We start from the raw sequence: 26,588 nt of genomic DNA, 5'->3' as shown, positions 1-26,588 counted from the left end.
CTTGGACAGAAAATATGGTTTGCCCAGTTTGGGTCAACTTGCCAATTATCTATAGCCAAAGGAGAGAGCATGACTGTCCTCTTAGCAGGGGCTAAGGGAAGACACATCCTGCTTCAGGCAGAACATTTCAGCTAATGTGCCACGGGGTACAGATGAACCAAGCTCAGAGTCCTCCTGGGATTACTAAACAGAACCCGTAGTGACCTAAGCCCCCAGGTGAATTGTCTTCAGCCATGAAAAGACTCATCCACTCACCCCAGGGTGCCTACACATCCCATTGTTTTCTATGTGCTCCATGGCAAGACACAGGTTGGGAAGCACTGTCCTAGGGAGGTGGGCGGAGTCATGAAGTTCTGTCCCACGGTGTCTTCAGTGCTTCCTTTCAAGAGTAGAATCTCGGCTTTACATTTTTGTAACAGAAAGTACCCTAGGGTGTTTTTCCTAAAACAGAGGAACCATCTGCTCACAAAGGTGAATTCAGACTTGAACAGTGGAGAAACAGAAAAATCATTCCTTGTGTATCCAGCAGCATTCTGCTTCCATCCCCTCAAGCCACACTCCCCCTGGGTTCTAGGTTTCAACATTTTAATTGGGTCCAATCACAGCTAAAGTGCTCTATTACCTGAGTATTTCAATTTTCTGGTAGTCATTCTTCACATGTATCTTCTTTAGGGAACATGCTCTTCTGAGATTTGTGGGTGAAAGCAGCCAAGAGGCAAAGAGCTATGGGGACATCTGTTCCCCCAAACATCACTAGGCAAAGTGTTTCTGAAATACCAGGTTCCTCACAGCAGCCTTTACATCCTTGTTCCTCAGGCTGTATATGATGGGATTGAGCATGGGGGTCACCACCCCATAGAAGAGGGAAATGAGTTTGTCTGCAAGGTCTTGCTTGTCTGCCCCCAGCGGGTCCTTAGACTTGGGCTTCCCATACATGAAAAGGATGGTCCCATAGAAGACGATCACGACAGTGAGGTGGGCAGAGCAGGTGGAGAAGGCCTTTTTCCTCCCCTCAGCTGAGGGGATCCTCAGGATGGTGGTGATGATGAAGACATAGGAGAAAGAGATGAACAGAACCGGGACCCCCAGGAAGATCACATTGGTCACTCCCATACTGATCACATTGACAGAGATATCAGCACAGGCCAACTTCAGGACAGCCAGAATCTCACAGGTGAAGTGGTTGATGATGTTGTCTCCACAGAAGGGCAGCCTCATTGCAAGGGATGTCTGCACCATAGAAGCAGTGCTTCCAGCTACCCAGGAGCCGGCAGCCATGGGCATGTAGGTAGCCTTGCTCATGACCACAGGGTACCTAAGGGGGTTGCAGATGGCCACGTAGCGATCAAATGCCATCATGCTCAGGAGAACACACTCTGTGGCTCCCATGGCAAAGGAGAGGAACATCTGTATTGCCCAGGCTGAGAAGGATATGGTTTTCCTGGGGGTCAAGAAGCTGTCAAGGATGAGGGGGACAGAGGATGTTGTATAGCAGATGTCCAGGAAGGAGAGGTTCCCCAGGAAGAAGTACATGGGCATGCGCAGGTGGGAGTTGGACACAGTCACCAGGATAAGGACCCCATTGCCCAATAGGATCACCAGGTACATCAGCAGGATGAGCACAAAGAATGTTTTCTCCAGCTTTGGGTGGGCAGAGAGGCCCAGGAGAACAAACTCTGTCAGAGAGGCTGTCTGGTTGGCACTTACCATAGTGTATCTCCTCTGTCAACTGAAGGAAATACTTAGAGATCCAAACTCAACATTCTTTGCCTTGCATAGGACCAGTGCATCTGGTCTGGGGTTCCAGTCTGGCTAAGACATTAGAAAACAGTTTTGAAAGTCCACAATATTTATTTCCAAGAAAAAAGAGACAACAAAATAAAAAATTATTTTGGGGCCACAGGACACCAAATGCACAAGGTTTAAAATGATGACTATGATAATGTCACACATGTGATCAGTGACGAAAACACATAACACATTCATTTAGGGATGCTATGTCCTACAAGGCAATTTATCTCATTAAACTTTGATCAGAAAAGTGACTTAAAGTTTGCTCCATGTTCCCCCAACTTTGTGCCAAATACTAGTGACTTGATTAGTTGTGAATCCTCACCTTATAACTATTTCTTCTCGTTAGACAATTTTTATATAAAACAAACTCCGGTTGTTGCCCAAGATCTTTCTCATGGGCAACACCAGCCCCAGCTGGGTCTTGCAGGAAAAGAGGAGACTGGACATGGAGAGACGCAAGGGAAAGGGGAGAGGGTTCCAAGGTAACTTCATGCTCTGGAAATTTCAATATGTCTCTAATATTTGAATCTGATGTTTCATGAAGATAAATAGGAGGCTGGCCCCAGAAACCCATAGTGGCTCACAATTTCTGGAACTCTAGTTTTCTTTGATAACTAAGGCAGTCGGGGTGAGTGTCTACACAGGAATCAAGAGTTCTTGAACCTAAGTATGTCACCCAGATGTAGATCCTGACACTGATTATGCCCCCCAAAATAAATCTAGCCCCACCCTCTGTCCCATTCTAGATCTTCCTCTGCAGAACACTGATGCATGGGTTTTCAGCTTGATCTCTTCTAGTGATGAAGAGCTCACTACATTCCCAAACAGCCTGCTTCCTATTTACAGAGCTCTGAAGTGTCAGTACATTCTTTATTCTAAACCAAGCCAGCAGCCTTCTGAGTTTCTCTCATTCATGTGATGGTGGTTTCACCTCCTTCTGGAATTGCCTGAGTTTGTGAAAAGTCAACAGAAGAGGCTCTAAAACCATATGACCATCTTATTTCTGGGGGAGTCTCTAAAGTTAGGTAAGTCCATGAACTAAGACTGAAAAGTTTCATAGGCTTCTTGCCATCTAGATTTTCTAACCTAAGAAGAAAGAGTTTTGCATGGGCCTCAATCTTTATGACAGTGCTGAAATTGCTTCATTCCTTCCCTTCTCAAGTCCCAATCCCTTTAGAAAATCAAGTCAGAAGTTAGGAATGTTATTGTGCTAATAAAAAGGTTAAGTATTACTCTTATAAGAACACTCACTTACCTTTGTCAGGAGCCTACTGAGAAAATGTGCCCATGGCTTAGGAACAGTGTGTGGGCCAGAAATAGCAGCACTAGCTTGGGAGACTCAGGTTGAGATGGCCACCTCTGATTTGAAGAAAAGAGTGAAAGCTAGTTCTTCCTACTCAGTCTTGGTCTTACGTTTTAAGCAAAATTTCCAAATGAATAACCAGAACATGAAAAAGGCAATTTGAAATCAGTGCTGCGATTGGGACTATTATGCTCCCTGAAGTGATTAAAAGTTTGGATGTAGAATTGTACAAAGTCAGGTAAGTTTTTATACTTCTGAGACAATGTCCCCAAGATCCAATTATGCCGAAAACACTCCAGAAAGACTTCTTTTCCTCCTTTCTTTCTTCCTGTTGGAACTTTCCACGCTTAGACTATTGAGGGTTGTTAGAGAAAGCAGTTTCATGTCCTTTTTGAATTTCTGCAAACTTCAAAATGCGAAAAATTCTTGAAAAGAAGCTGGAGAGCTAAATGTTATTTAGGAATGCCCTCTGTCCATGCACTATGGGACCAGCAGCTGTGGGCACAATGATTCCAAATCAAGTGCTCAGGGGCATGGCTGTGGACATTTTGGGGGAACTTCTATATAAAGCCCTGGGGAGACCTCAATGGGGAATCAGTCTCTGTCAAGTCCTTGAACAATGGGGGAGAATTTACACATGAAGAGACAGGCAAGGGATGGGAGGAAGGAGAAGACCATCTTGGGGACAGAGCTTGGCACAGCTCTTGGCTTGCTTGTTTCTTCCACAACCTCAACAAAGCATTTGTTTGAACAGCTTCATGGAACAGGAGGGATAGCACAGAGTCCAGGGAAGACATTCTATGTTGGTGGAATCTGGAGTATGACAGGCAGTGTCTAAGATGGCTTTAGTGATTCTTGCCTCCTGGTATTCATGGCTTTGTGTCGTCCTCTCCCCTTGAGTAACTTGCATTTAACCAAAAGAATATACTCACATGCTGGCTTTAGTGAAACAAACTTCCGGATTGGAGAGACAAATGTGGCAAGGAACTGAGAGAGGTCTCTGGCCAACTTAAACTCAGGACCTCAGCCCAACAACTCTCAAGGCACTGAATCTTGCCAACTACCTAAGTGAGCTTGGAAGTAAACCTTTCCCCAGTTGAACCTTCAGATGAGATCCCACCCCTAGTGAAAACCTTAGTTATAGACTTGTAAAAGACCCTGAAGCATAGGATCCAATTAATCTATAATCAGATCTTGACCCACAGAAATTGTGAGACAACATGTATATTGTTTTAAGCCACTTAATTTTGAAGAAGTTTGTTATACAACAATAAATAACTAGTATGTAGAGGATGGTTATGAAGTATGAGGAAGAAGCCAAGGAAAGAAAGGAGTAAAATATCTAGAAAACAGTGGTTCAGTAAAAGGGAGCCCCCTACTTCCTCAAAAGTCTTTCCTATTGCCAGAGGACATTAGTGTTCAACAAGTTTTTTCTCATCCTGGGTCAAAGTCTGCTTATCTCCCTGCACCTCTATCCTGGGTGTTAGCTTAGCCTTTGGCTACATGGGACATAATCACTTCCTCTTTTGTGTATCAGCCCTTCAGAGACAGAAGGACAATAAATCACTGTAGATACGTGCAGCTACACTGAAGATAGGGCTCTGAACTAGGCACATTACTCCTTCTACTGCCTGCTGTGAACACTGTGTTTCTGTCAATGTGTCAGAGATCCCTTTGGCTTACCTGGCAAATAATCATCTCCTCCAGGAAATTTCCCATGGCAATTTCTGCCCATAGAACTCTCTCTCCTCTAAACTTTAAAAGCTTCCTTTCCTGGGATGTCCAGTTTTGTTCTGAACTCTGGAAATTAACTTGTGTAATTTATTTTCTCTGGGTGTGTCCACGTGCATAGCTCTATTCACACATCCACATGCATAACGTGTGTGTGCACATATAGGTGGTTTTGTAACTCTTTTTCTCTTCAGCCTCAAGGATCTGGTGGTATCCATTTCCAAGATGAAATGCTAATAGGCTTCCTGGTGAATCGTGAACTTGAATCTTGATGTTTGAATCCCCCTTAGTTTGTCTAATTCATGTTCCAGAACTCACCTGCATTCATTATTTTCATTCTGGATGGAAACTCAGTGATGACATTATTTGTCAATAGTTCTTTCAACTATGTCCCTCATTTTTCCATAGTAGAGTTAGCCTTTATGATCATAGTGGCAAAGAGCAGGAATCAAAATGATGACTGGTGAGCTCGGTTTCCTGGACTTACTCTGTATCTCATTCTTGAACTGAAAACACTTTGTTGTCATGGTTAGCTTCTTCCTCACTTCCTTTTTTCATTCTGTGACTACTCACAGGTCTCTAGAATCATACCCCTTGGGTCCACAGTAAATTCTAATGTCTTAGATGAACCCTGCAGAATAATGGAGCTTTGAGAAACATCCTTATGTTCTCTCTCTCCATTTAGGAGCCACGGTCATGGGAATCATTGTTCCCTGCAAGCTTCCTGAGTTGGTAAAAAGCTTGTTCCAATTAGGACAGATATGTCAGGTATTGACAGATCACCTGGAGCTTTGCTTATCTTTTATACAAAGAAGTTTTACATCTTTACTTTTGTATTTGGCCTCAGAAATCTTAGAACACTCTACCAACTCTGAAACATTTCCTTCAGGGCAGCAGGTTCATTGACTTCCCTCCTGAATTCAGTCTTTGACATGTGCCTGGTGTACACTAGGGAGCATGAAGAGTCTTCCAAGTTCTGCCATATCACCACTCAAGGACATCCCAATGACCAAATATGCTTTGGCAAATATTCTTTACCCTTGTATACTAGTTTTAGACTGTCTGTCATGAAAGAGGAAGTGATTATGTCCCGTGTAGCCAAAGGCGAATCAATTCCCAAAGCTAAAAAGTCAGACAGAAATTACCACGTATTTCTATAAAGTTACACCGAGTGTGCCTGCCTGTCCTGCCTCCCTTTTACCTCCTCCACTCTTCCTCCTCTGCCACCCTCAGACAGCAAGACCAACCCCTCCTCCTTCTCCTTCTCCTCCTCAGCCTATTCAATGTGAAGACACGGAGGATGAAGACTTTTATGATGACCCACTCCACTTAACGAACAGTAAACATGTTTTATCTTTCTTGTGATTTGTGTGTGTGTGGTGGGGGGTGGGGTGGGCAGGGTCTGGCTCTGTCATTCAGGCTGCAGTGCAGTGGCACTAACTTGTTTCACTGCAACCTCTGCCTCCCAGGCTCAAGCCATCCTCCCTCTTCAGCCTCTGGAGTAGCTGGGACACAGGCACCTGCCACCACACCCGGATAATTTTTGTATTTTTGGTAGAGACAGGGTCTCACTTTGTTGTCCAGGCTGGTCTCCAGCTCCTGAACTCAGGCGACCCGCCCACCTCGGCTTCCTAAAGTTCTGGATTAGAGGCATGAGCCACTGAACCCAGCATGATTTTCTTAATATTTTCTTTTCTCTAGCTTACTTTATTATGAGAATACAGTATAATAATACATTTAACATACAAAATATGTGTTTATCTACTGTTTATGTTATCGGTTAGGCGTTCAGTCTAACAATAGGCTATTAGTAGTTGTTTTGGGGGAGTTAAAAGTTACACATGGATTTTCAACTGCAATGGGGATCGGCGCCCTAATCCCTGCGCTGTTCGAGGGTCAACCGTATTTTTTTCATGTGCCTCTTTCTTGCCTCTAGAGGGTGCACTCCCAGAAGGCAGGGACCCTGGGTTACTCTGCACATTTCTGCCTTTTGCCGCTAGAGGGTGCACTCCCAGAGGGCAGGGACCCTGGGTTACTCTACACATTTCTGCCTTTTATGGAGCATATGCTCAATAATTGTTTGCTGAATAAAGGAAAGTCCCCATTCTCTAGACTCATCCCTGTCCTGGGTCACATTCTGTCCGTGACTCGTAAGAGGTCTGGCAGCACATGCACAGATGACAGGGAGCTGAAAGGACAGTGACTTGGGTGCCCAGTGAGGATTGAGGCAGAACACAGCAGGTTGCTTCAAGGTGTTTAATCCAATGAGATGAACATTTACAGGGAGAGTAAAGGTCCTTCAGTCAGATGCCCCAAGCCACTGCGTAAGCACAGACTGGGGGTGACGGGGCTTGGCTGCAGCACAAGAGAAAGCACCTGGGGTCTGAATCCCAGAATCACTGACCCACAGATTGTTGGACCCTGTTAATGGGATTATGATGTTCAGAAAGAAAGAAAGGAGACAAGGAAGGAAGGAAGGGAAAGAGGAAGGGAGAGAAGGAGGGGGAGAAGGAGCAGACAGCTGACTTCCTACAGTGCTGCCAACATAATTGGTTCTTGGGGATGTTATCCCAGAAGGATAGAAAGTTTCTAAACTGAGTACAATTCACTTTCCAAACCTTAAATGACTTCAGGGACTACAATGGTCCCAAAGAATAAACTGCAATTTAAATTATCTTCTAAGGGTGATGGCCAGTCCTTTGGAGATTGTGCCCCAAGCACATGAGGCAGGAGAAGCAGAAAGGACCCTTCACCTGTCACATGTCCTGAGCCCTCACCCTGGCGTTTAGACCCAATGTCACTGTTTCTGACATGTAGCCTCTTTCCAAACCTTGGAAAATCGATCATTCTTGCTTACGATGTTTTTTTTTATAAAGGTAAGGGCAAGTTTTGGTGAAAGGAATTCCACAATTTTCATTAGCATTGGCTATATTTATTTTTTAAAATACAGTTTCTTATTGATACATAATAGATATACATGGTTTTAAGGTACATGTGATAATTTAATACATTCGTATAATTTGCAAGGATCACGTGAGTGTAGTTGGGATATCCATGACTTTAAACTCTTGTCTTTATGCTAGAAATATTTGAATTATTCTCTTCCTGCTATCTTTAAAGGTATAGTAGCTTATTGTAAACTATAGTCACCCTCCTGACCTATTGAAAACTAGGTCTTATTCCTTCGATCAAACCATATATTTTCACCCATTAATCAACAGCATGGTTACATTTCTATCATCAGACTTGATTGTAATGGAATGGGGGCTTGAGGAGGGCAGATGTGAAGCTGTTTCATTGGTATGATATTATTCTCACAAAATCAAATAGACCTCGTCAACCTGCAAGAATGTCTGAGATCACCTGGCCTCACCCTGCCATCATGCCCAGGAAATGCGGGCTTGCCTGCGACCATACAGCTAATAGTCTTCTTCTGACGATTGGTTGTCCTTTCTTGATAAAAACTGTTGGGCTCTTTCTCACTTCATAGTTAGATACAAAGTCTGGCAATAATAATAAGCATGTTTCTGGATCTGATAATGATGACATAGAGGGGATATTTTCTTCATATGATCTGATGCAAGTTCTTGAGAGTCGGCTGGCCAACCTACAGTGAGAAACCCAGCTGGGGACTGATACACTGCCCAACACACACATCCCAGCAGCAGTGTGTCTCGGGCACCTCAGCCATCCTCAAGCTTGGGGACTATTCTCAGTGTCAGGCTTTGTAGCGAGCTCCTGGTTGATACATTTGCCTATAAGAGATATATCTACCTTTTTAAGACCTTAAGAGAAAAAGGGAGATTTATTCTTATTTATCTTCGTGCTGAAGCCATGCTATTTCTAGATATTTAGGCAGTTGTGTGTAAGAGAGATTAACTGCCTTTAGGGGCTCCAGAAGACAAAGCCAGGTAGAAGTTGCAAGGAGACAGATTTCAGCTCAATATCCAGAGTAACTACTTCAAAATGAAGTGAGTCTTACCAGGAGATAAAGAACCTCACATCACTCAGATAGTCAGATCTAGGTTCTATGACTATCAGGAACGTGGTAAAGGGCTTTCTGCCTTAGAAAGGGAGCAATTACTAAATAGACCCTAAGACCTGTTGTCCTTTGCGTTCAAGTAATTGTTATGGATGATGATGATGGTGATGATGATGATGATGATGAAAGTATTTGTTTGTATGACTATTTCCCCACTAGATTTTGAGCTCTTTGTTCCCAGCACCTAGAATTATGCCTGGCCCAAAGTAGAGGCTCAACAAATATCTGTTAACCTGACCTGAATTATTATGGCACTGACTTGGTCACAGCTATAATGTGCTTACCACCAACATAGGAGTATCTCAGAGCTCACGAGGCAGGAAGCATCCCTGCAACAACAGAGGAGGGGGTTGGATTACCAAGAGCTCTTAGAGAGATGGATATCTGGGAGGTTTGTAAGTATTTTAGATACAGTGCTAATAAAACTGTAGTGCTCAAGTTGCCTACAAGCTTTTTACTGCTCCAGAACAAATCATAGTTTGAGGAGCACCTCGAAGTCTGAGGAGTGTTGAGGAGACAATGATTCATTAGTACTTGTTAAAGCATGGCAAAGCAGACTATTCAGGACTATCTCAACATGTATAGGGACCACTGCCATGGGATTTTGCAGTGAGGGAGATAAATTGGGCTCAACTCCAAATACAGCAGGCACAAGTGGGAATTTTTAGCCAAGGAGGGGGTCAGTAGATGGAAAATTACTAAGAAGAAACATCAGGGGTAACGGGGATTCTGGCTAAATGGACCTAACAGAATTCTTGCTGAAGAGAGGACAGGGTAATCAGACATAACCTGGGGATGGTGGAGGATAAGGAACCTCATCAAACATTGAAGATGATCAATATTGAGGATGGGGGTTCTTGCTGAACTGACTTAGCAGGACCTTTTGCTGAAACTGAATTTTATAAGCAAGCACACAGATGTACCTAGAAGAAGGTTCAGGTGCTTGGCCAAAGTTTGGAAAATCCAAGAATCTTTATCAAGAGAGATTTAACCTTTCCATTAAAAAAAAAAAACAAAGTAACCGAGCAGGACCCAGGGCTCTGTAAACAGTCTCAGGAACAAGTTAATGCCTTTGCTGCAAGCAATGGAGAATGAAGAGAAGACGGGAGGTTCAGTCGGAACTCTCATTCAACTTGGCCATGGGGCACAGGGGCCTACTTACTGCCACAGATGTACAAAAGGATCAACCAAATGTTGAGACCTTGGCACCGGATGTGTCAAGGTGGCCTGGGCTTGCTGTCTAGGCAGGTGGCACTAGAACTGTCCTCTTGGCTGCCACATGCCCCAAGAGATGCTTTATTTTCTGTTGTTGCTTTTTTTCTGTTAGTTTTGATTTGTTTTCTTGTCTCCTTGTGTGCCTTATTCTTTTTCAGTGTGTGCCAGATGTTGTGTTTGCAAAATTATTTGTGGAAATGATTTAGAGACTAGGGTGATGTTATCTTCCTCCAAAGTGGATCTATGTTTGCTTCTGTGAGGCATTTGGGAGCATCAAAACTTGGTATCACCTCAATTTAATTTCAGGGCTTGGGAAGATCTGAAGCTGAACTACAGCATGTGTAAATGTCTGTTTCCTTCTGATTTGCCCTTATTCCTATGATGCTGCCCTTTGAGAGTCCATCCCAAAAGGAGAATATTTAGTGAGGGGCCTTTCAAGGTGAGTCTTTCACAACAAAACCTATTCCCCATCTCCATGAGGCTGTCAGTAATGCTTCCCAGCCTCTCCCTGGCTCCCTCCAGAAGCTGCAAATGCTCGAGTTGAGTCACAGCCACAAGTGCTAGACTTACATCTCTAGGTCCTTGTTTTTCCCCAGAATCGTAACCCTATGTTCCTCATTGTCTTATTACTTCTCCAATGTTTTATGTATTTTTTCCAGTTTGTCTAATTGTCATCTGCAAGACAGTTAGTCCACATTAGCCTGTTTGTTCTTACTGGAAGCAGAAGTTAAATATTGACCTGTACTACATTGTTCCTAGAACCCCATAGAGATGAACAAATCATCAGCACTATTCTCCAGTTGCTCAGCAGGGCAAGGATTTGTGCCTGGCCTTCCAGGTACTTTTGGAGTAAGATAATGCTGAGGTTGACCTCTGAGTTCCTCTAGGTGACAGAGCAGATGCACCATGAACAGGTCCATTGAGACCTCCCCTGTGTTGGGGTTCATTCTCCTGGGCCTCTCTGCCCACCCAAAGCTGGAGAAGACATTCTTTGTGTTCATCCTGCTGATGTACCTGGTGATCCTGCTGGGCAATGGGGTCCTCATCCTGGTGACCATCCTTGACTCCCGCCTGCACACGCCCATGTACTTCTTCCTGGGGAACCTCTCCTTCCTGGACATCTGCTATACAACTTCCTCAGTCCCCCTCATCCTTGACAGCCTCCTGACCCCCAGGAAAACCATCTCCTTCTCAGCCTGTGCAGTACAGATGTTCCTCTCTTTTGCCATGGGAGCCACAGAGTGTGTCCTCCTGAGCATGATGGCTTTTGATCGCTATGTGGCCATCTGCAACCCCCTTAGGTACCCTGTGGTCATAAGCAAGGCTGCCTACATGCCCATGGCTGTCAGCTCCTGGGCAGCTGGTATCACCAACTCTGTGGTACAGACATCCCTAGCAATGCGACTGCCCTTCTGTGGGGACAATGTCATCAATCACTTCACCTGTGAGATCCTGGCAGTTCTAAAGTTGGCCTGTGCTGACATCTCCATCAACGTGATCAGCATGGTTGTGGCCAACATGATCTTCCTTGCACTCTCAGTCCTGTTTATTTTTGTCTCGTATGTCTTTATCCTTGCCACCATCCTGAGAATCCCCTCAGCTGAGGGGAGGAAAAAGGCCTTCTCCACCTGCTCTGCCCACCTCACTGTCGTGATCGTCTTCTACAGGACCATCCTCTTCATGTATGGGAAGCCCAAGTCTAAGGACCCAATGGGAGCAGACAAACAGGACCTTGCAGACAAACTCATCTCCCTTTTCTATGGAGTGGTGACCCCATGCTCAAACCCATCATCTACAGCCTGAGGAACAAAGATGTGAAAGCTGCTATGAGGAACCTGGTGGCTCAGAAACACCTAGCAGAGTGACTATCACAGATTCCCAGACTGCCAGAATGTATAACCTCCAAATTCCTCATTGTTCTCTCGGGGAAATGGTAACCAGGGAGGACCTTAGACTGTCAGTGGAAAGAACCATAAAATTTCTGAGGCTGCTGGTTAGTTTGTTGGCTTTACACAGAATCGTGCTGTGTCATATCATAGCTATATTTTACTGACTAAATCTTAAATTCTTTGATACAGAATTTGATGAATATCCATAAGAGTTATAGAAGTGGTCAAAAGAGACAAACAAACAAAAATTTTAGTGGTACTGGGATCTTGGAGGATACAGGATATGGTTGGGCTCTGTGTCCCTGCCCAAATCTCCTGTCGAATTGTAATCCTCAGTGTTGGAGGAGGGGCCTGGTAAGAGGTGATCGGATCATGGGGGCAGATTTCCCCCTTGCTGTTCTCATGATAGTGAGTCAGTTCCCCTGAGATCTAGATGTTTAAAAGTGTGTAGCACCTCCCGTTTCACCCTCTTCCTCCTACTCCAGCCATGTAGGACATGATTGCTTCCCCTTTGCCTTCTGCCATGATTGTAAGTTTCCTGAGGCCTCCCCAGCCATGCTTCCTGTACAGCGTGTGGAATAGCGAGCTGATTAAACCTCTTTTCTTTGTAAATTACCCAGTTTCAGTTATTTCTTTATATCATTGCAAGAATGGACTAATACAATGTTGTTTTGTCCTATGTAAAACTGCTACTTACTCTACTCTGATTTTGTGTTACCCCAGAGACCTTTGCTGTTTCTCATGTAGGGATAAATTGGAAAATGTCATCTGCCCCAACATATAATGGTAAGCATTAGCACTGTGGCAGGAATTCTTCTCACATCTTAGCACTAGGAATAGTGAGACCTGAGCAGCTGCTTTGTTTTGACCTCATGGGCACTAAGAATCTTGTCATTCACAACATTCATCTACTTATTGTCACCACAGGAGAATTCAGAGGCAAACTTGCCACCCCACTGAAGCAGTAACTAAGTACTGTATGACTGGGTGCCAGCAGCTTCCAAACTTTTGTCCATGCAACCAACATGATGCATAGCAGTTACACACAGCACATATTCCATGAGTATGTCCACATTGTTCTGGAACACCAAAAAGACTGTGAGGAAGCAAATGCAAAAATAATTCTCAATCCTACAACTAATAACAGGCCAGCAATAACAGTCATCCCTGACCATCTGCGACACTGGTGAGATTGGCTGTGTGTTCTTTGCAGCCCAAAGAGCTCTCAGTCCATGACTTCCTTCTACACTCAAGGAGCAGACTGAGATAGGAGTGAAACTTAATGTGTTATAGTGACTATTTTCAGTCCACTTTATATTTGTAAATGACAGTGTCTTCATCCATTTTTACTGCTATAACAATATACCTGAGACTAGGTAATGTATAAATAGTACAAATTTATTTCTCACAGTTCTAGAGGCTGGGAAGTCCAAGATCAAGGCACCAGCATGTTCAATGTCTGGTGACAGTCCAGTCTCTGCTTCCAATACCTTGAACACTATGTCCTCACATGGCAGAAGGGATGAAAAAGCAAAAAAGGGGCTAGCTAGTTCCCTCCAGCCCTTTTATAAGGTTACTAATCCCATTCATGAGGTTGTACCTTTTAATATTATGACATTGATAATTAAGTTTCAACATATGAATTTAGGGGAACCATTCAGACCATGGCAGTCAGTTATTACCAAACTTTGGTCCTTTAGCCATGCCAGTACATACTAGGTTGCTTTCTCCTTTTCTTTTCTCTTTTTTTCTTCCTCATCCCCATGTGAAATAAGACTCAGGTCTTTGCCCTAAATACATTTTTATTGGTGGGAGTATAATGAGGACATACAGAGGGTGGCCTAGAGAATTAAAACAGCTGGAATTCACCAGTTCCCATCAGTTTTTAAAAAGCCTAAGCCCATTAAAGAGACACATTTAGGTGTCCAGAAGGGGAAGAAGAAAGAGCAGATGTGAAAACAGGAAGGAGGAGAGATTCCTTCCAAAGGCAGGAGAGAGGTGGAGGTCGCAGATCCCACTCTAGGTCTCATCCCTACTGTAAATGTGAGAACCAGCTATTATGTATGTCCGTGCTAGTTACACATTTGGAAACCTGGAGAATGACTACCAGTGGTTAGTTCCATAAAAATCCATTTGTCCTATCAGGAAACAAACTTGGACCTAGACCCCATTTATCAACTGATTTCCATATACTCCTACAGTAGATGCTCCTTTGGGTTCCTTGGTATTAGTGTCAGTTGAGATTCTATAACCAACAGCCCTCAAAATATTAGGGTATTCCATTTTCCCCAGTGTACAGCTACTCAGGGAAATAGTCACAAGTCCCTGGAGGGAAATATAGAGAAAATCACTACTATATACATGCAAGGGAATGCCCTTGAGGCATTCTTCCTCAGAGAACAGCCTCTCCTTCAATTGAGGTATTTTGGATCTGAGACTTAATTTAGGTCTGGAATTGAGGGAATGATCATAATTTTTCAACAGGGAAGATGTTATCAGGCTTCTGCTCATCCATGCTTGATTTTGTTTTAATTACCTACATTTACAACCTTCTAAATTGCCTACCTGTCTTGCTCCCAGGAACATTACAGTTGCATAGTCATTACCATACATTCCTGTGGGTCAGGCCCTCTGGTTGCTATTCTGACCTTGCTGTCTATTACAGTAATTAATCTTCTTGCCCCTAATAGTTAAGTGCTGCCATCAGGCCTCTACTATTCTGGAAAATTATCATCTCCGTTAACACTAGGGACCCCACTTCCAAAACAGCACCTCCTACAGTCAGCCTGGCTGACAGAGGATAAACACTGCCGAGGTTCTCAATAATGCACCTCATTAGTGCATTTTCTTATTCACTTAGTGAAGAAAGTGTCCTCTAGCCTTCCTAGGGAACATAGCCATCTGGTAGGTCTAATTTAAAAGTCCACGTAGCATACCAAATTCTTTGAGCCTTTTGGCTCCTTCCTCTACACTCTGCCAAGGCAGTTTGATGTTTCCAGGAGCCATCCCAACCATCCTGAAGGATCACTTGATTGCCAGACACCCTCTCTGAAACAGTGGCCAGCAGAACAGCAGCCTATTCCTCTGTGGGGGGTGTGATGGCCTGATGACTTTTAAAGAAGTCCCTTTCAATGAGCAATTTGAAAAAATTGTGATTCCTGGCATACACCCACTCTCATCTCCTTAGAAATAGCATAGGTTTAATATGAATTTAGGCCCAAAAAATAGGGAAGCCTTATTTCACAAGACATGAGGCATTTCTGTGACTCTGATACCAGATAACATAAACTCTAGTTCCAGGCATATTCAGAAGGAAATAACGCCAATGTTGTTTGTACAAAAGTGAGTGGGCACCTTTTATGCATCATTATAGGTCTGAAATGCCTGGCATGTCTGAAGACAGAAGGGAATAAAGGCAGCCAATGATGATATAAATGGAGCAACTGACCATTTGAGCAATTGAATATAATTGGAAGCAATTGGCATGGGTCAGGCCAGGAACCAGGGGAGATGTCAGTAGAAAAACGGAGTTCTAAAGGCCGGGCATGGTGGTTCATGCTTGTAATCCCAGCACTTTGGGAGGCCAAAGTGGGCAGATCACCTGAGATTGGGAGTTCGAGACCCGCCTGGCCAACATAGTGAAACGCTGTCTCTACCAAAAATACAAAAAATTAGTTGGGCGTGGTGGCGGGCACCTGTAATCCTAGCTACTCGGGAGGCTGAGACAGGAGAATCGCTTGAACCCAGGAGGCGGAGGTTGCAGTGAGCAGAGATCATGCCATTGCACTCCAGCCCACATGACAGTGTGAGACTCTGTCTCAAAAATGAAAAAAGAAAAATGGAGTTCTTGCTGAGCGTGGTGCTTATGCCTGTAATCCCAGCACTTTGGGAGGGTGAAACAGGAGGATCTCTTCAGGCCGAGAGTTTGAGACCAGCATGGGCAACAGAGTGAGACCCCCCACTCCATCTCTACAAAAACATTTTTAAAAGTTAGCCAGGTGTAGTGGTGCACACAGGTCCCAGATACTCGGGACTGAGGCAGAGGGATCGCTTCAGCCCAGAAGTTCAAGGCTGTGGTGAGCTGATTGTGCCACTGCATTCCAGCCTGGGTGACAAAGCCAGACCCCAGAAAGAAAATGGAGGTTTCATGGCTCTCCTCATCCCCAAGGTATCTGCTTCTGGAAAAATTAATGATTAGGATTACCCAAGTATACGTAAATTCTAAACAAACATATCCTACGTACATAGAGATCTTCTTAGCACAGGGTGCCGGAAGAAAGCTGGCTTACAATTTTTCAACTTTACAATGGTGAAAAAGTGATACCTATTAAGTAGAAACTGTACTTCAAGTACCCATACAACCATTTTTTTTCACCTTCAGTATAGTAGTCAATAAATTACATGAGATATTCAATACTTTCTTATAAAATTGACTTTGTGCTAGATGATTTTGCCCAACTGTAGACTGCTGTAAGTGTTTTGAGCATATTTAAGGTAGGCTAGGCTAAGCTATGATGTTCAGCAAGTTAAGGGTATTAAATGCATTTTCAACTTACAGCATTTTCCATTTATGATGGGTTTATCATGACATTGCCCCATTGTAAGTCGAGGGGCATTTGTATTCCAGCTGAGCCTGGAGGACCATGATCAAGGAAGTAGTAGGGCTGGTATGCTTTGCACAGGAATTGGCTTGATTAGTCCCTAAAGCTCCTTCTAAGCTTGGGCCTACCATTGTCTATGAGCGAAACAAAAGCCAGAATTGAAGAATGGCCTGTACGGTGGTGTGTTTTTGGAAACCCTGATTAAGCAGAGAGCATCCATCCTGTGACTGTTTCTATGACTATTTTGCATGACCACTGAAAGAAAAACACTGACAAACACTCCAAACATGAATACTTCCAAATCAAATTAATTAGGCTTAAGTGATCCCAAAATAGAAACATCCCTCATCCTTCTTCTTACAAGAGAATGAAGGTTTGAACCATGATTCAATCTGTGGAATAAACCATATGGCTTCCTTCCTAGGACGGAAGAGGAGCTGCTCAAGGGGAATCAAAACATCCAGCCCTGGGTCAGAGACAAATCTGACCTTGGAGACATGGGACCCAGACAGAGACCCTACAGATCCTGACCTGACCTGTGTATGGAAGATGTCAGGGGTAGATGGATATTTATTCAGTCTTTTAGTCTGAACTTTACATTTAAAAGCAAAGAGGAAAACAGGGTAGTTATAGGGCTGGGCCTCAGATCCAACTTAAAGGCTTACCAGTGGATTAAGAACATCTGCCCCCGTTCCTTAGACATATGTTTTGATTTTATTGCACTGTCTCTCTTCATCTGAGAACAGATATGATAGCTCTTTCCTTCTGAGGATGTTGTGAGAATGATAGTAAATAAGGTGCCTAGTACATAATTTTTCTTTTTTTTTAAATTTTTTTGAGACAAGGTCTTGCTCTCTCACCCATTTTGGAGTGCAGTGGTATGATCATGGCTCACTGCATCCTCAACCTCCTGGGCTCAAGCAGTCCTCCCACCTCAGCCTCCCGAGTAGCTGTGGAACTGGCAAAAGGATCTGATTGCTCACTGCTTGTGGAAAGAAGTCAAAATAATAACGAGTTATGATATGGAAGAGCAATATTCCTTTATTATCCATGCCAGCAAGGGGAAGAGTAGACAGCAAATTCCACTCTTCAATTTGTGGAGGGAATGCAGGGGTTTTTGGTGGTGGTGGTGGTGATGGTTTCTTTTTTTTTTTTTGAGACAGAGTCTCACTCTGTCGCCCAGGCTGGAGTGCAGTGGCACGATCTCTGCTCACTGCAAGCTCCACCTCCCGGGTTCACCCCACTCTCCTGCCTCAGCCTCTCGAGTAGCTGGGATACAGGCACCCGCCACTGGGCCCGGCTAATTTTTTTGTATTTTTAGTAGAGATGGGGTTTCACCGTGTTAGCCAGGATGGTCTCGATCTGCTGACCTCGTGATCCGCCTGCCTGGGCCTCCCGAAGTGCTGGGATTACGGGTGTGAGCCACCGTGCCCGGCTGGGAATGCAAGGGTTTTTAAAGAAAGCATTTTGGAATGTGGAAGAGGCCAGGGGGGCTAGGAGGTGCCAGGTGCTATGACACTCCGATGGCTCATCTTGAATTATTGTTCCATTTGGTGAAGGGGCTGGTGCCATCGTGGATCCTACCAGGTTATAAATTAATCACAGTCAATCTTGTGATCACTCTTCAGCTGAGAGTGGGTTCCAGCCCTGAGGAAACCTTTTGTTGGAGAGAGAATTCTGGAGGTGTCTTCTGGTCCCTATCAGGATCTGACCTCTGCAGCATCAAAGGAAGCATACGACCAGATAAGTGAGCACGGTGTGTGCTTAACAAGCATCTAGGTAAATAAATGTGCATAAGGCATGGGAGCACAGAATGGGAAAAGAAAGGGAGAGGTTCACAGCCCATTCCGAGGCTGTATTTCAAGATGAACGGTAACACATAAGCAGTCTGTCTCAAAGTTATATCTTGAGACTGGGGGTGGGAGGAGGAAGAAAGGGGAAAGGAAAAAGAGTTATAAAATGCCTTTTGAGGCTTAGCTGCTAAGCTGCTTGATTATAGCTGGGACTACTGGTGAATGCCCCCAAACCCAGCTAATTTCTAAAAAAAAATTTTGTAGAGATGGAGTCTCATTGTGTTGCCCAAGCTGGTTTTGAACTCCTGAGCTCAAGCAATCCGCCTCCCTCAGCCTCCCAAAGTGCTGGGATTACAGAGGTGAGTCACCGCATCTGGCCTCCTAGTACAAAATTTATATTCAATTGATAATAGCTCCTACCACTGCTTCTACAGCTGCTGTTGCTGTTCTAGGCCTTGCACTGATTTTTTAGCATGTCCGTCTTCTCCTAAATATTGAGCTCTTTAAAGTAGAAACTTTGATTTTTATCTCTGAGTACCCAGCACTGAGAATCATGCCTGGCACAGAAGGTGTGCTCGGTAGCCATCTGTTGACTTGAGCCAAATGGCCGTGGCACAGACACTGTGTGCTTGCGCAAGCACAGGAGAGTCTCAGAGCTCCTTGCGGGAAGTGCTCCTGTAGCAGCCTGGGAAGGGGTCAGATCACAAAGCAGAGCTCGGAGGAGATGGATTTCTATAGAGTTTGTATGGTTTTCAAGCACAGGGTAAAATAAAACCAACTGCAAAACCCCTGGGTTGTCAACAAGCTTATGATGACCGAGGATAAATCACATGTGAGCACCTAGAAATCCGAAAGAGAGATATTTAGTTCCCTGAAAAAAAGCAAGGGAAATCTCAGGACCAGCCTCAGAAGCAAGTCAGTTCTTCCATGAGAGCTGATGGGGAATGGGGAGGAGGGAAGTTCAGAGATAACTGAACTTCAACTTGGCCAAAACGTGCAGGAGGCCCCTTGCTAGTCAGTCACAGAGGCTCACTGGTGAACTGAAATTTACTTAAAGGTCAGTAAAAGTTTAAAGTCTTGGCACTAGAGTTACAGGGTACCTGGGACTGACTCCTGGCTGATATCACCAGAGCAGAGGAGTTCTTGGCCCATCTGCCCTAAGGGAAGGAAAGAGACTAAATATCATCAGTCGCCTGCCCTTCTATGGGGACATCATCAACCACTTGACCTGTGAGGTCCTGGCTGTCCTGAAGTTGGCCTGTGCTGACATCTCTATCAACGTGATCAGGCAAAAGGCCTTCTCCACTTGCTCTGCCCACCTCACAGTTGTGGTCATCTTCTACAGGACCATCCTCTTCACGTATGGGAAGCCCAAGTCGAAGGACCCACTGGGGGCAGACAAGCAGGATTTTGCAAACAAACTCATCTCCCTCTCCTATGGAGTGATCACCCCCATGCTGAACACCATCATCTACAGCCTGAGGAACAAGGGTGTGAAGGCTACTGTGAAGAACCTGGTATTTCAGAAACCCCTAACTGAGTGACAGACTGTCAGAATCCCAGGTGGCCAGAACATATGATCTCTAAGCACCTCACTGTGCTCATGGGGAAATGATAACGCAGAGGAAAGAAGGGACTTTCCCGAGGTCCAGGCCGTGAACCATGTGACTAGGATGAACAAGTAAACTGAGTGTCCCCTGTTGTGTCACAAGTAATGGAAGCTTCTCTCAAAGGACCTAGAGGGAAAGTGCCTCCACATTTCTACTTTTAATTTCCCATTGCCCCATTTCCTCACCTATCTATTTTTAATTTTTTGGCCTTGAATACATTTTTGGGTTACCACAAATCCTTTATGACATGAGAGTAGGCATAATTGGAACCAAAGAGACAAAGCAACGAAAAAGCAAACAAAAAACCCAAATGAGCTAATGACAAGACATGGCAGTGGTGGGGGGGTGTGGGCAGTGGGCTGGCCGTCGGATCCCTTCTGTGGACCTCAGCTGTTTCTCTCCCCTGCTAGAAGCTAGTTTTAGACTGCATGGCTTTGAGGTCCTTTCAAAGTTGACCTTCCAAGGCAGTGATTCTAGCCACAGGACCTTGAGTATTGTGGGGTATTAGGCCATTCTTGTACTGCTATAAAGAAATACCTGAGACTGGGTAATTTATAAAGAAAAGAGGTTTAACTGGCTCATGGTTCTGCAGACTATACAAACATGGCTCCAGCATCTGCGTAGCTTCTGGGGAGGCCTCAGGGAGCTTTTACTCATGGCAGAAGGTGAAGTGGGAGCAGGCACTTCATATGGCCAAAGCAGGAGTGAGCGAGAGAGAGAGAAAGATAAAGAGAGAGAGAGAGAGAGAGAGAGAGCAGGCAGGAGGTGCCACACTTTACAACAACTGAATCTTGGGAGAACTCATTATCACAAAGACAGCACCAAGCCATGAGGGACCTGCCCATGATCCAAACACTTCCCACCAGGCCCCAGCTCCAGCACTGGGGATTACAATTCAACATGAGATTTGGGTGAGGACGAGTATCCAAACTATATCATGTGGAAATACCACTGGCCATCCGAATTGAATTATTAAAACAGCAGCTTCTAGCACTTCCAGAGAAAACAAGATAGCTGTTCAAAGAGCATCTGAGGGGAGTGAGTGGAGAGGCAGCCGCTCAGGTCAGCATAGACAGTGGAGTGCTTTCAGCCCAGGCCAGGCAGCCTGACACCTGCCTTCCAAGTCCGGCCCTAACACTATTTCCCGCTGCTGAGCACTTGGCTAAGTCTCCTTCCCTCTCTGGGCCTTGATTTCTTTGTCTGTAAAATGAGAGGGTATAGCCCATCCCTCTCACTAGACAATACAACTGGGGACTGCCAGAGAGGGGGAACTCATGGCTTGCACCCCATCACCCGCCACTCTTTGATTAGGGGTCTCCTCTGGGGTCGCCCCTCCATTCATTCCCTCCGCAGTTCATGAGCAATTGTTCCTAACTTCAGAATTGGGTGGCTGGTTGCAGCTCTAGCTACCTGTGCCTGCTGCAAACCTGCCACCTGGTGGACATTGCTGAAGCTGACAATTGAAATTTCCGCAAGCTCCTGAGATAGGTGCTTCTCAAACTTGAATGTTTTCATGAGTTATGTGAGAATGTGGATAAGGATTCAGTGAGTCTGAGGTAGGGTCTGAGATTCTACATCTCTAACAGATTTCCAGGTAATGTCTATGCTGCTGAACTCTGCAGGCCACGCTTTGAGGAGCAAAGCCCTAGAAGATGTGGGACCAGGGCAGAGGGGCTGAAGGAAGAGGCAGGGTAGGAAGACTTCCTCGCGCAAGTCTCCTGCTGTGAGCCAAGCCCTTGGGCATCAGCAAGCCTGTGAGGTGTTCATCAGCCTGGCAAATTCCCTCATAGCAAAAGCCTAAAATGTCATTGCTTTTAAGTCTCTGGGTTGCAGATTTCACTTAGTTTTTGGCCTTTGAGTATCCCTTAGTTTCTGGAAAGCTCATCAATACCTTTTAAAAAAATGTTTTTACATTTTATTCAGCGCGCTCAGTTGTGTTCCACACTCAGCAAGATGAGAATACTCAGAGAATCTAATTGTTCATGCTGCCAGAAGAGATACCCTTGACCAGTGTGGTTGGTTTTATATTCCCAAAATCAAGTTGCCCAGTTGCTCCCTCTATTCAATCAACAGTTTCATTAATTCATGGGGATGAACAAAGACTCCCTAGAATGAAACATTTGTTTTTCTCTTAGAGTGTCCAATTAGACAATAATCTTAAAAATTAGGCTTTCTGGCCAGGCATGGTGGCTCACACCTGTAATCCCAGCATTTTGGGGGTCCAAGGCAGGAGGATCGCTTGAGGCCAAGAGTTTCAGACCAGCCTGGGAAACATGGTGAGACCCTGTCTCTACAAAAAAATTTAAAACTAGCTGGGTGCGACGGCGCACACCTGTGGTCCCAGCTACTTGGAAGGCTGGGGCAGGACAACTTGAGCCCAGGAGTTCAAAGCTGCACAGAGTGAGCCTTGATTGCACCACTGCACTCCAGCCTGGGCAACAGAGTGAGACCTCATCTCAAAAAAATTAGGCTTTCTGAGAGAAAAGAGAGTTTTTAAAAATCCAGAATTTCTCTTTTATAGATTAAGAGCAAAATTGGGGGTTATCAGCAGTTTGGGTTTACCTTTATCTTTACTAAAAGGTATAGGCAAGAGAATTCAGGATATAATAATAAAGGTTTCCAATGTCCTTAGGGAGAAATGGAGTGCTTTCTTAGCTAGAAGTTTGGTCAGATTGAAGAGGATAATCAGAAAAGATAGAACTAGGGTAAGATTCTATTGAGTGGATAAGGAGGAATTTAACATCTTCTCCATCCTGGGCTGGTGCCCAAGCTAGAGGTTGTAAGTGATGTTGAGACAATAAAACCTCCGATAGAAAGTCCATATTTGTTAAGGGCGAATCCATGAATATTTATGGTTCTTTACTTCTTCAGAATGACCAACATCTTATGGATGCTACAAGCCCAGAAGGACTGGGCCTGCAATAGACCACCAACTCCAAGACACTCTCAGCCCCGATGGCAAATGAAAGGGGTTCAGAATTCCTGTCCCCATTAGAAGGATACAGGGGTGGTTGGACATATTATCTGATCACGTTGTCAGCAGGATCACCATGGTGAGTGATGAAGTGACCCCATCACTAAATCTTTCCATTTAATGGGTCAAGGCCATTGAATGGAAAGATTTAGAACAAATGGGAATATTAGCCACATCTTCAGGGGTCCATTGTATCAGCAGAGTCAAAGCAGACCCAAGCCAGTTGGGTGTTGATGTTTCTGGAGCAACTGGATAGTCATACGGGGGAAAAAATGAACCTTGACCTTTATTTCACACCATTCACAAAACTTCATTTGAAATCAATCATAGACGTAAATGCTTAAGCTAGAACTATAGAAAGTCTAGAAGAAAACACAGAAGAAAATCTTTGTGACCTCAGAATAGGCAAAAGTTTCTTAAGATGCAAAAAAGCATGAACCCTAAAGGAAATAAGTGCCAAACTGGACTTCACCAAAGTTTAAAACTTTTGCTCTTTGGACAATACCATTAAGAAAATGAATGGGTAAGCAACAGATGGACAGACAATAGTTGCAATGCATATATCTGATAAAGGACTTGTATCCATAATATGTAAAGAACTCTTACAATGCAATAAGAAGGCAGTCCCCAAAAATGTGGGAAAGATTTGAACAGATGCTTCACAAAGGAGTTTCACAAAAGATTTATAAATGTCCAAGAAGCACATGAAAATTGTTCAGCATCATTAGTCACTATGGAAAATCAAATTAAAACCACAATGAGATTTCACCATACACTCTTTGGAATGTCTAAAATTTTAAAGACTGACAATACCAAGTGTTATGGAAGACATGTAGCAACTAGAATAGAACTCCCATACATTGCTGATGAGAATGTAATATGGTACAATCCTTTGGAAAACAGCTACTGGTTTCTTATAAAGTTAAACATACACTTCCTTGTGACAATAGTTCAAGTCTTGAGTTTTGTATTTTCTTAGATTCTGTATTTGTCTATTTGACATCCGTTAATTTCAGGGCCAAACTAACAACCAAAGTTGTTTACATCTCCTCTGAGATCCAGGGCCTATACTCTGAACCACCTCCTTATCTAACTCACATACCAACCAATATTTCCCTGCCCTAAACCACCCGGGGCCGTGTATCGGACAACCAGAGACCACCCTCATAGCCCAGAGCCCACATATTTTTCAATCCTATGCTGTCTACCCACCCCTGCCCTGCCTTTCCCATGGAAACTGTAATAGAGTCTCTGGCCTGGGCTCTCCCCTCACACTTGCTTCTGCCTCCTGAAAAAACCTTGGTCCTTCCCCATATGACCCCAGCATGGAATGGTGTGACCTCTCCTCTCGGGAAATGTAAGTAATAAAAATCTTCTTTCAAAGGCCTCTATGTATCTTCACTCGGTCATCTACATAAGTTAAGATGACCCGAGTACATCTGGAGACATGAGTGTTTACATCAAAGAAATAAAAATATACATCCACACAAAGACATGTATACAAATGCTCATAGAATCTTTATTCGTAATAGCCCCACATTGAAAATAACTCAAATATTCATCAATAAGTCAAAAGATAAACAAATTGAGGTACATCCATACAATGGAATACTACCCATCAGTAAAAAGGAACAAAATACCCAAAAAATGCTAAGACATGGGATTATCTCAAAAACATTATACTAAGTGAAAGAGGCCAGACACAAAAGAGTACATGGTGTATGATTGGAATTCTAGAAAATTCATAGCTAATATATGGTGATAAAAATCATACCAGTTGTTGCCTGGAGCCTGGTGAGCTGCGGGGTTGATTGCAAGGGCATTAAGAAGCTTTGGGGAGTGGTGGGAATATTTTATATCTTGATTTTGTGATGGTAGTTACACAGTGCATACATTTCTTAAGACTCATGGAACTGAGTCTTAGAATGGGTACTTTGTTTTTTTTTGAGATGGAGTCTCGCTCTGTCACCCAGGCTGGAGTGCAGTGGCGTGATCTCAGCTCACTGCAAGCTCCGCCTCCCGGGTTCACTGCCTCAGCCTCCTGAGTAGCTGGGACTACAGGCGCCCGCCACCATGCCCGGCTAACTTTTTGTATTTTTTAGTAGAGACAGGGTTTTACCATGTTAGCCAGGATGGTCTCCATCTCCTGACATCGTGATCCTCCCGCCTCGGCCTCCCAAAGTGCTGGGATTACAGGCGTGAGCCACTGTGTCCGGCCTAGAATGGGTACATTTTACTGTGTGCAAATTATACCTCAGTGAAGTCAATTTTTTAAAAAAGAAGCAACTTCTTTCTTCAGTTCTCATTCTTATCTGAATTGTTATGTGTAATTTTTTAGCTGACTGAACTAGTAATTTTCTTTAGCTTATATACTGTCCCCACCCTAATTCTCATTTCAAATAGTTCTAAAATGTAGCCAAGTGCAAATAGATATAAAAGTGTGGTCAAGTGCAAAATAAGAGACGTAAATATAGCAGAGAAAGAAATATAGGTCAATTTTTGCAGAAAACCCATTACAGTATTTCTAAAAATTAACCAGAAAACTATTAGCAGTAATATGAGTTCAGAAAAGTTAGAAAATAGAAATAAGTTCCCCCAAATCGATTGTATTCCCACATACCTACATATACATTCCTGTGTTCAACATGCAACAACACAAACCAAGAACAAAAAAAAAAGGAATACTATTGTATTCATAATAATTACAAATATCAAATAATTGAGAATAATCATAATTCCAGACATGACAGATCAAGTCAAGAATAAAAGTATAAGACTGTTTTCTTTTTGTTTTTGTTTATTTTTTTAGAGACAGAATCTTGTTGCATTGCCCAGCCTGGATGGAGTACAGTGGTACCATCACAGCTCACTGCAACCTTGAACTCCTGAGACTCAAGCTATCCTCTGGCCTCAGCCTCCCTCAGCTAAGACCACAGGCACACACACCACCATGCCTGGTATAGATGATAGATAGATAGATGATAGATAGATAGATGATAGATAGATAGATAGATAGATAGATAGATAGATAGATAGATAGATTTGGTGGAGTTAGGCATATATATATATATATATACACACACATATATATGTGTGTGTGTGTGTGTGTGTACATAGATATATGTATATATATAAATATATATATATATATTTGGTAGAGTTAGGGGTCTTGCTTTGTTGCCCAGACTGGTCTCAAACTCCTGGCCTCAAGCAATCCTCCCTCATGGACCTTCCCAAGTATTGGGATTACAGGTGTGAGCCACTGCACCCAATCAAGACTAGTATAAGAGTATAAAGGAAAGCAGGGGGATTGGCCAGGGATGTGGAGAAAGAAATACAATAAAAGTGACCTTTGTTCCTAAAGTAGAAGCTCTCAAATTGTAACAAACAAAAGAACTTCTTTAATATGGCCGGACGTGGTGACTCACACCTGTAATCCCAGCACTTTGGGAGGCCGAGGTGGGCAGATCACTTAAGGTCAGGAGTTCAAGACCAGCCTGCCCAACATGGTGAAACCCCATTTCTACTAAAAAATATATATATACAAAATTTAGCCAAATGTGGTGGTGTATGCCTGTAATTCCAGCTACTCAGGAGGCTGAAGCAGAAAAATCGCTTGAACCCAAGAGGCAGAGG

General features: G+C 43.8%; 2 protein-coding genes across 2 annotated transcripts; one reads left to right on the top strand and one right to left on the bottom strand.

Moving 5' to 3' along the window:
* Positions 1 to 753: 753 nt before the first annotated feature.
* Positions 754 to 1,710, bottom strand: LOC129490168 (olfactory receptor 13C7). The gene has a single exon (XM_055293743.1). The coding sequence runs from the start codon at positions 1,708 to 1,710 to the stop codon at positions 754 to 756; it is 957 nt and encodes a 318-aa protein (XP_055149718.1).
* Positions 1,711 to 10,991: 9,281 nt separating this feature from the next.
* Positions 10,992 to 11,928, top strand: LOC129490169 (olfactory receptor 13C7-like). Its single transcript, XM_055293744.2, has one exon. The coding sequence runs from the start codon at positions 10,992 to 10,994 to the stop codon at positions 11,886 to 11,888; it is 897 nt and encodes a 298-aa protein (XP_055149719.1). The 3' UTR covers positions 11,889 to 11,928.
* The last annotated feature ends 14,660 nt before the right edge of the window (positions 11,929 to 26,588 follow it).

The sequence above is a fragment of the Symphalangus syndactylus genome, chromosome 9 (genome assembly GCF_028878055.3).
Source record: "Symphalangus syndactylus isolate Jambi chromosome 9, NHGRI_mSymSyn1-v2.1_pri, whole genome shotgun sequence".
NCBI classification, from domain to species: Eukaryota; Metazoa; Chordata; class Mammalia; order Primates; family Hylobatidae; genus Symphalangus; species Symphalangus syndactylus.
Note: the sequence above shows the minus strand (reverse complement) of the source record. Positions and strands in the feature narration are given on the sequence as shown.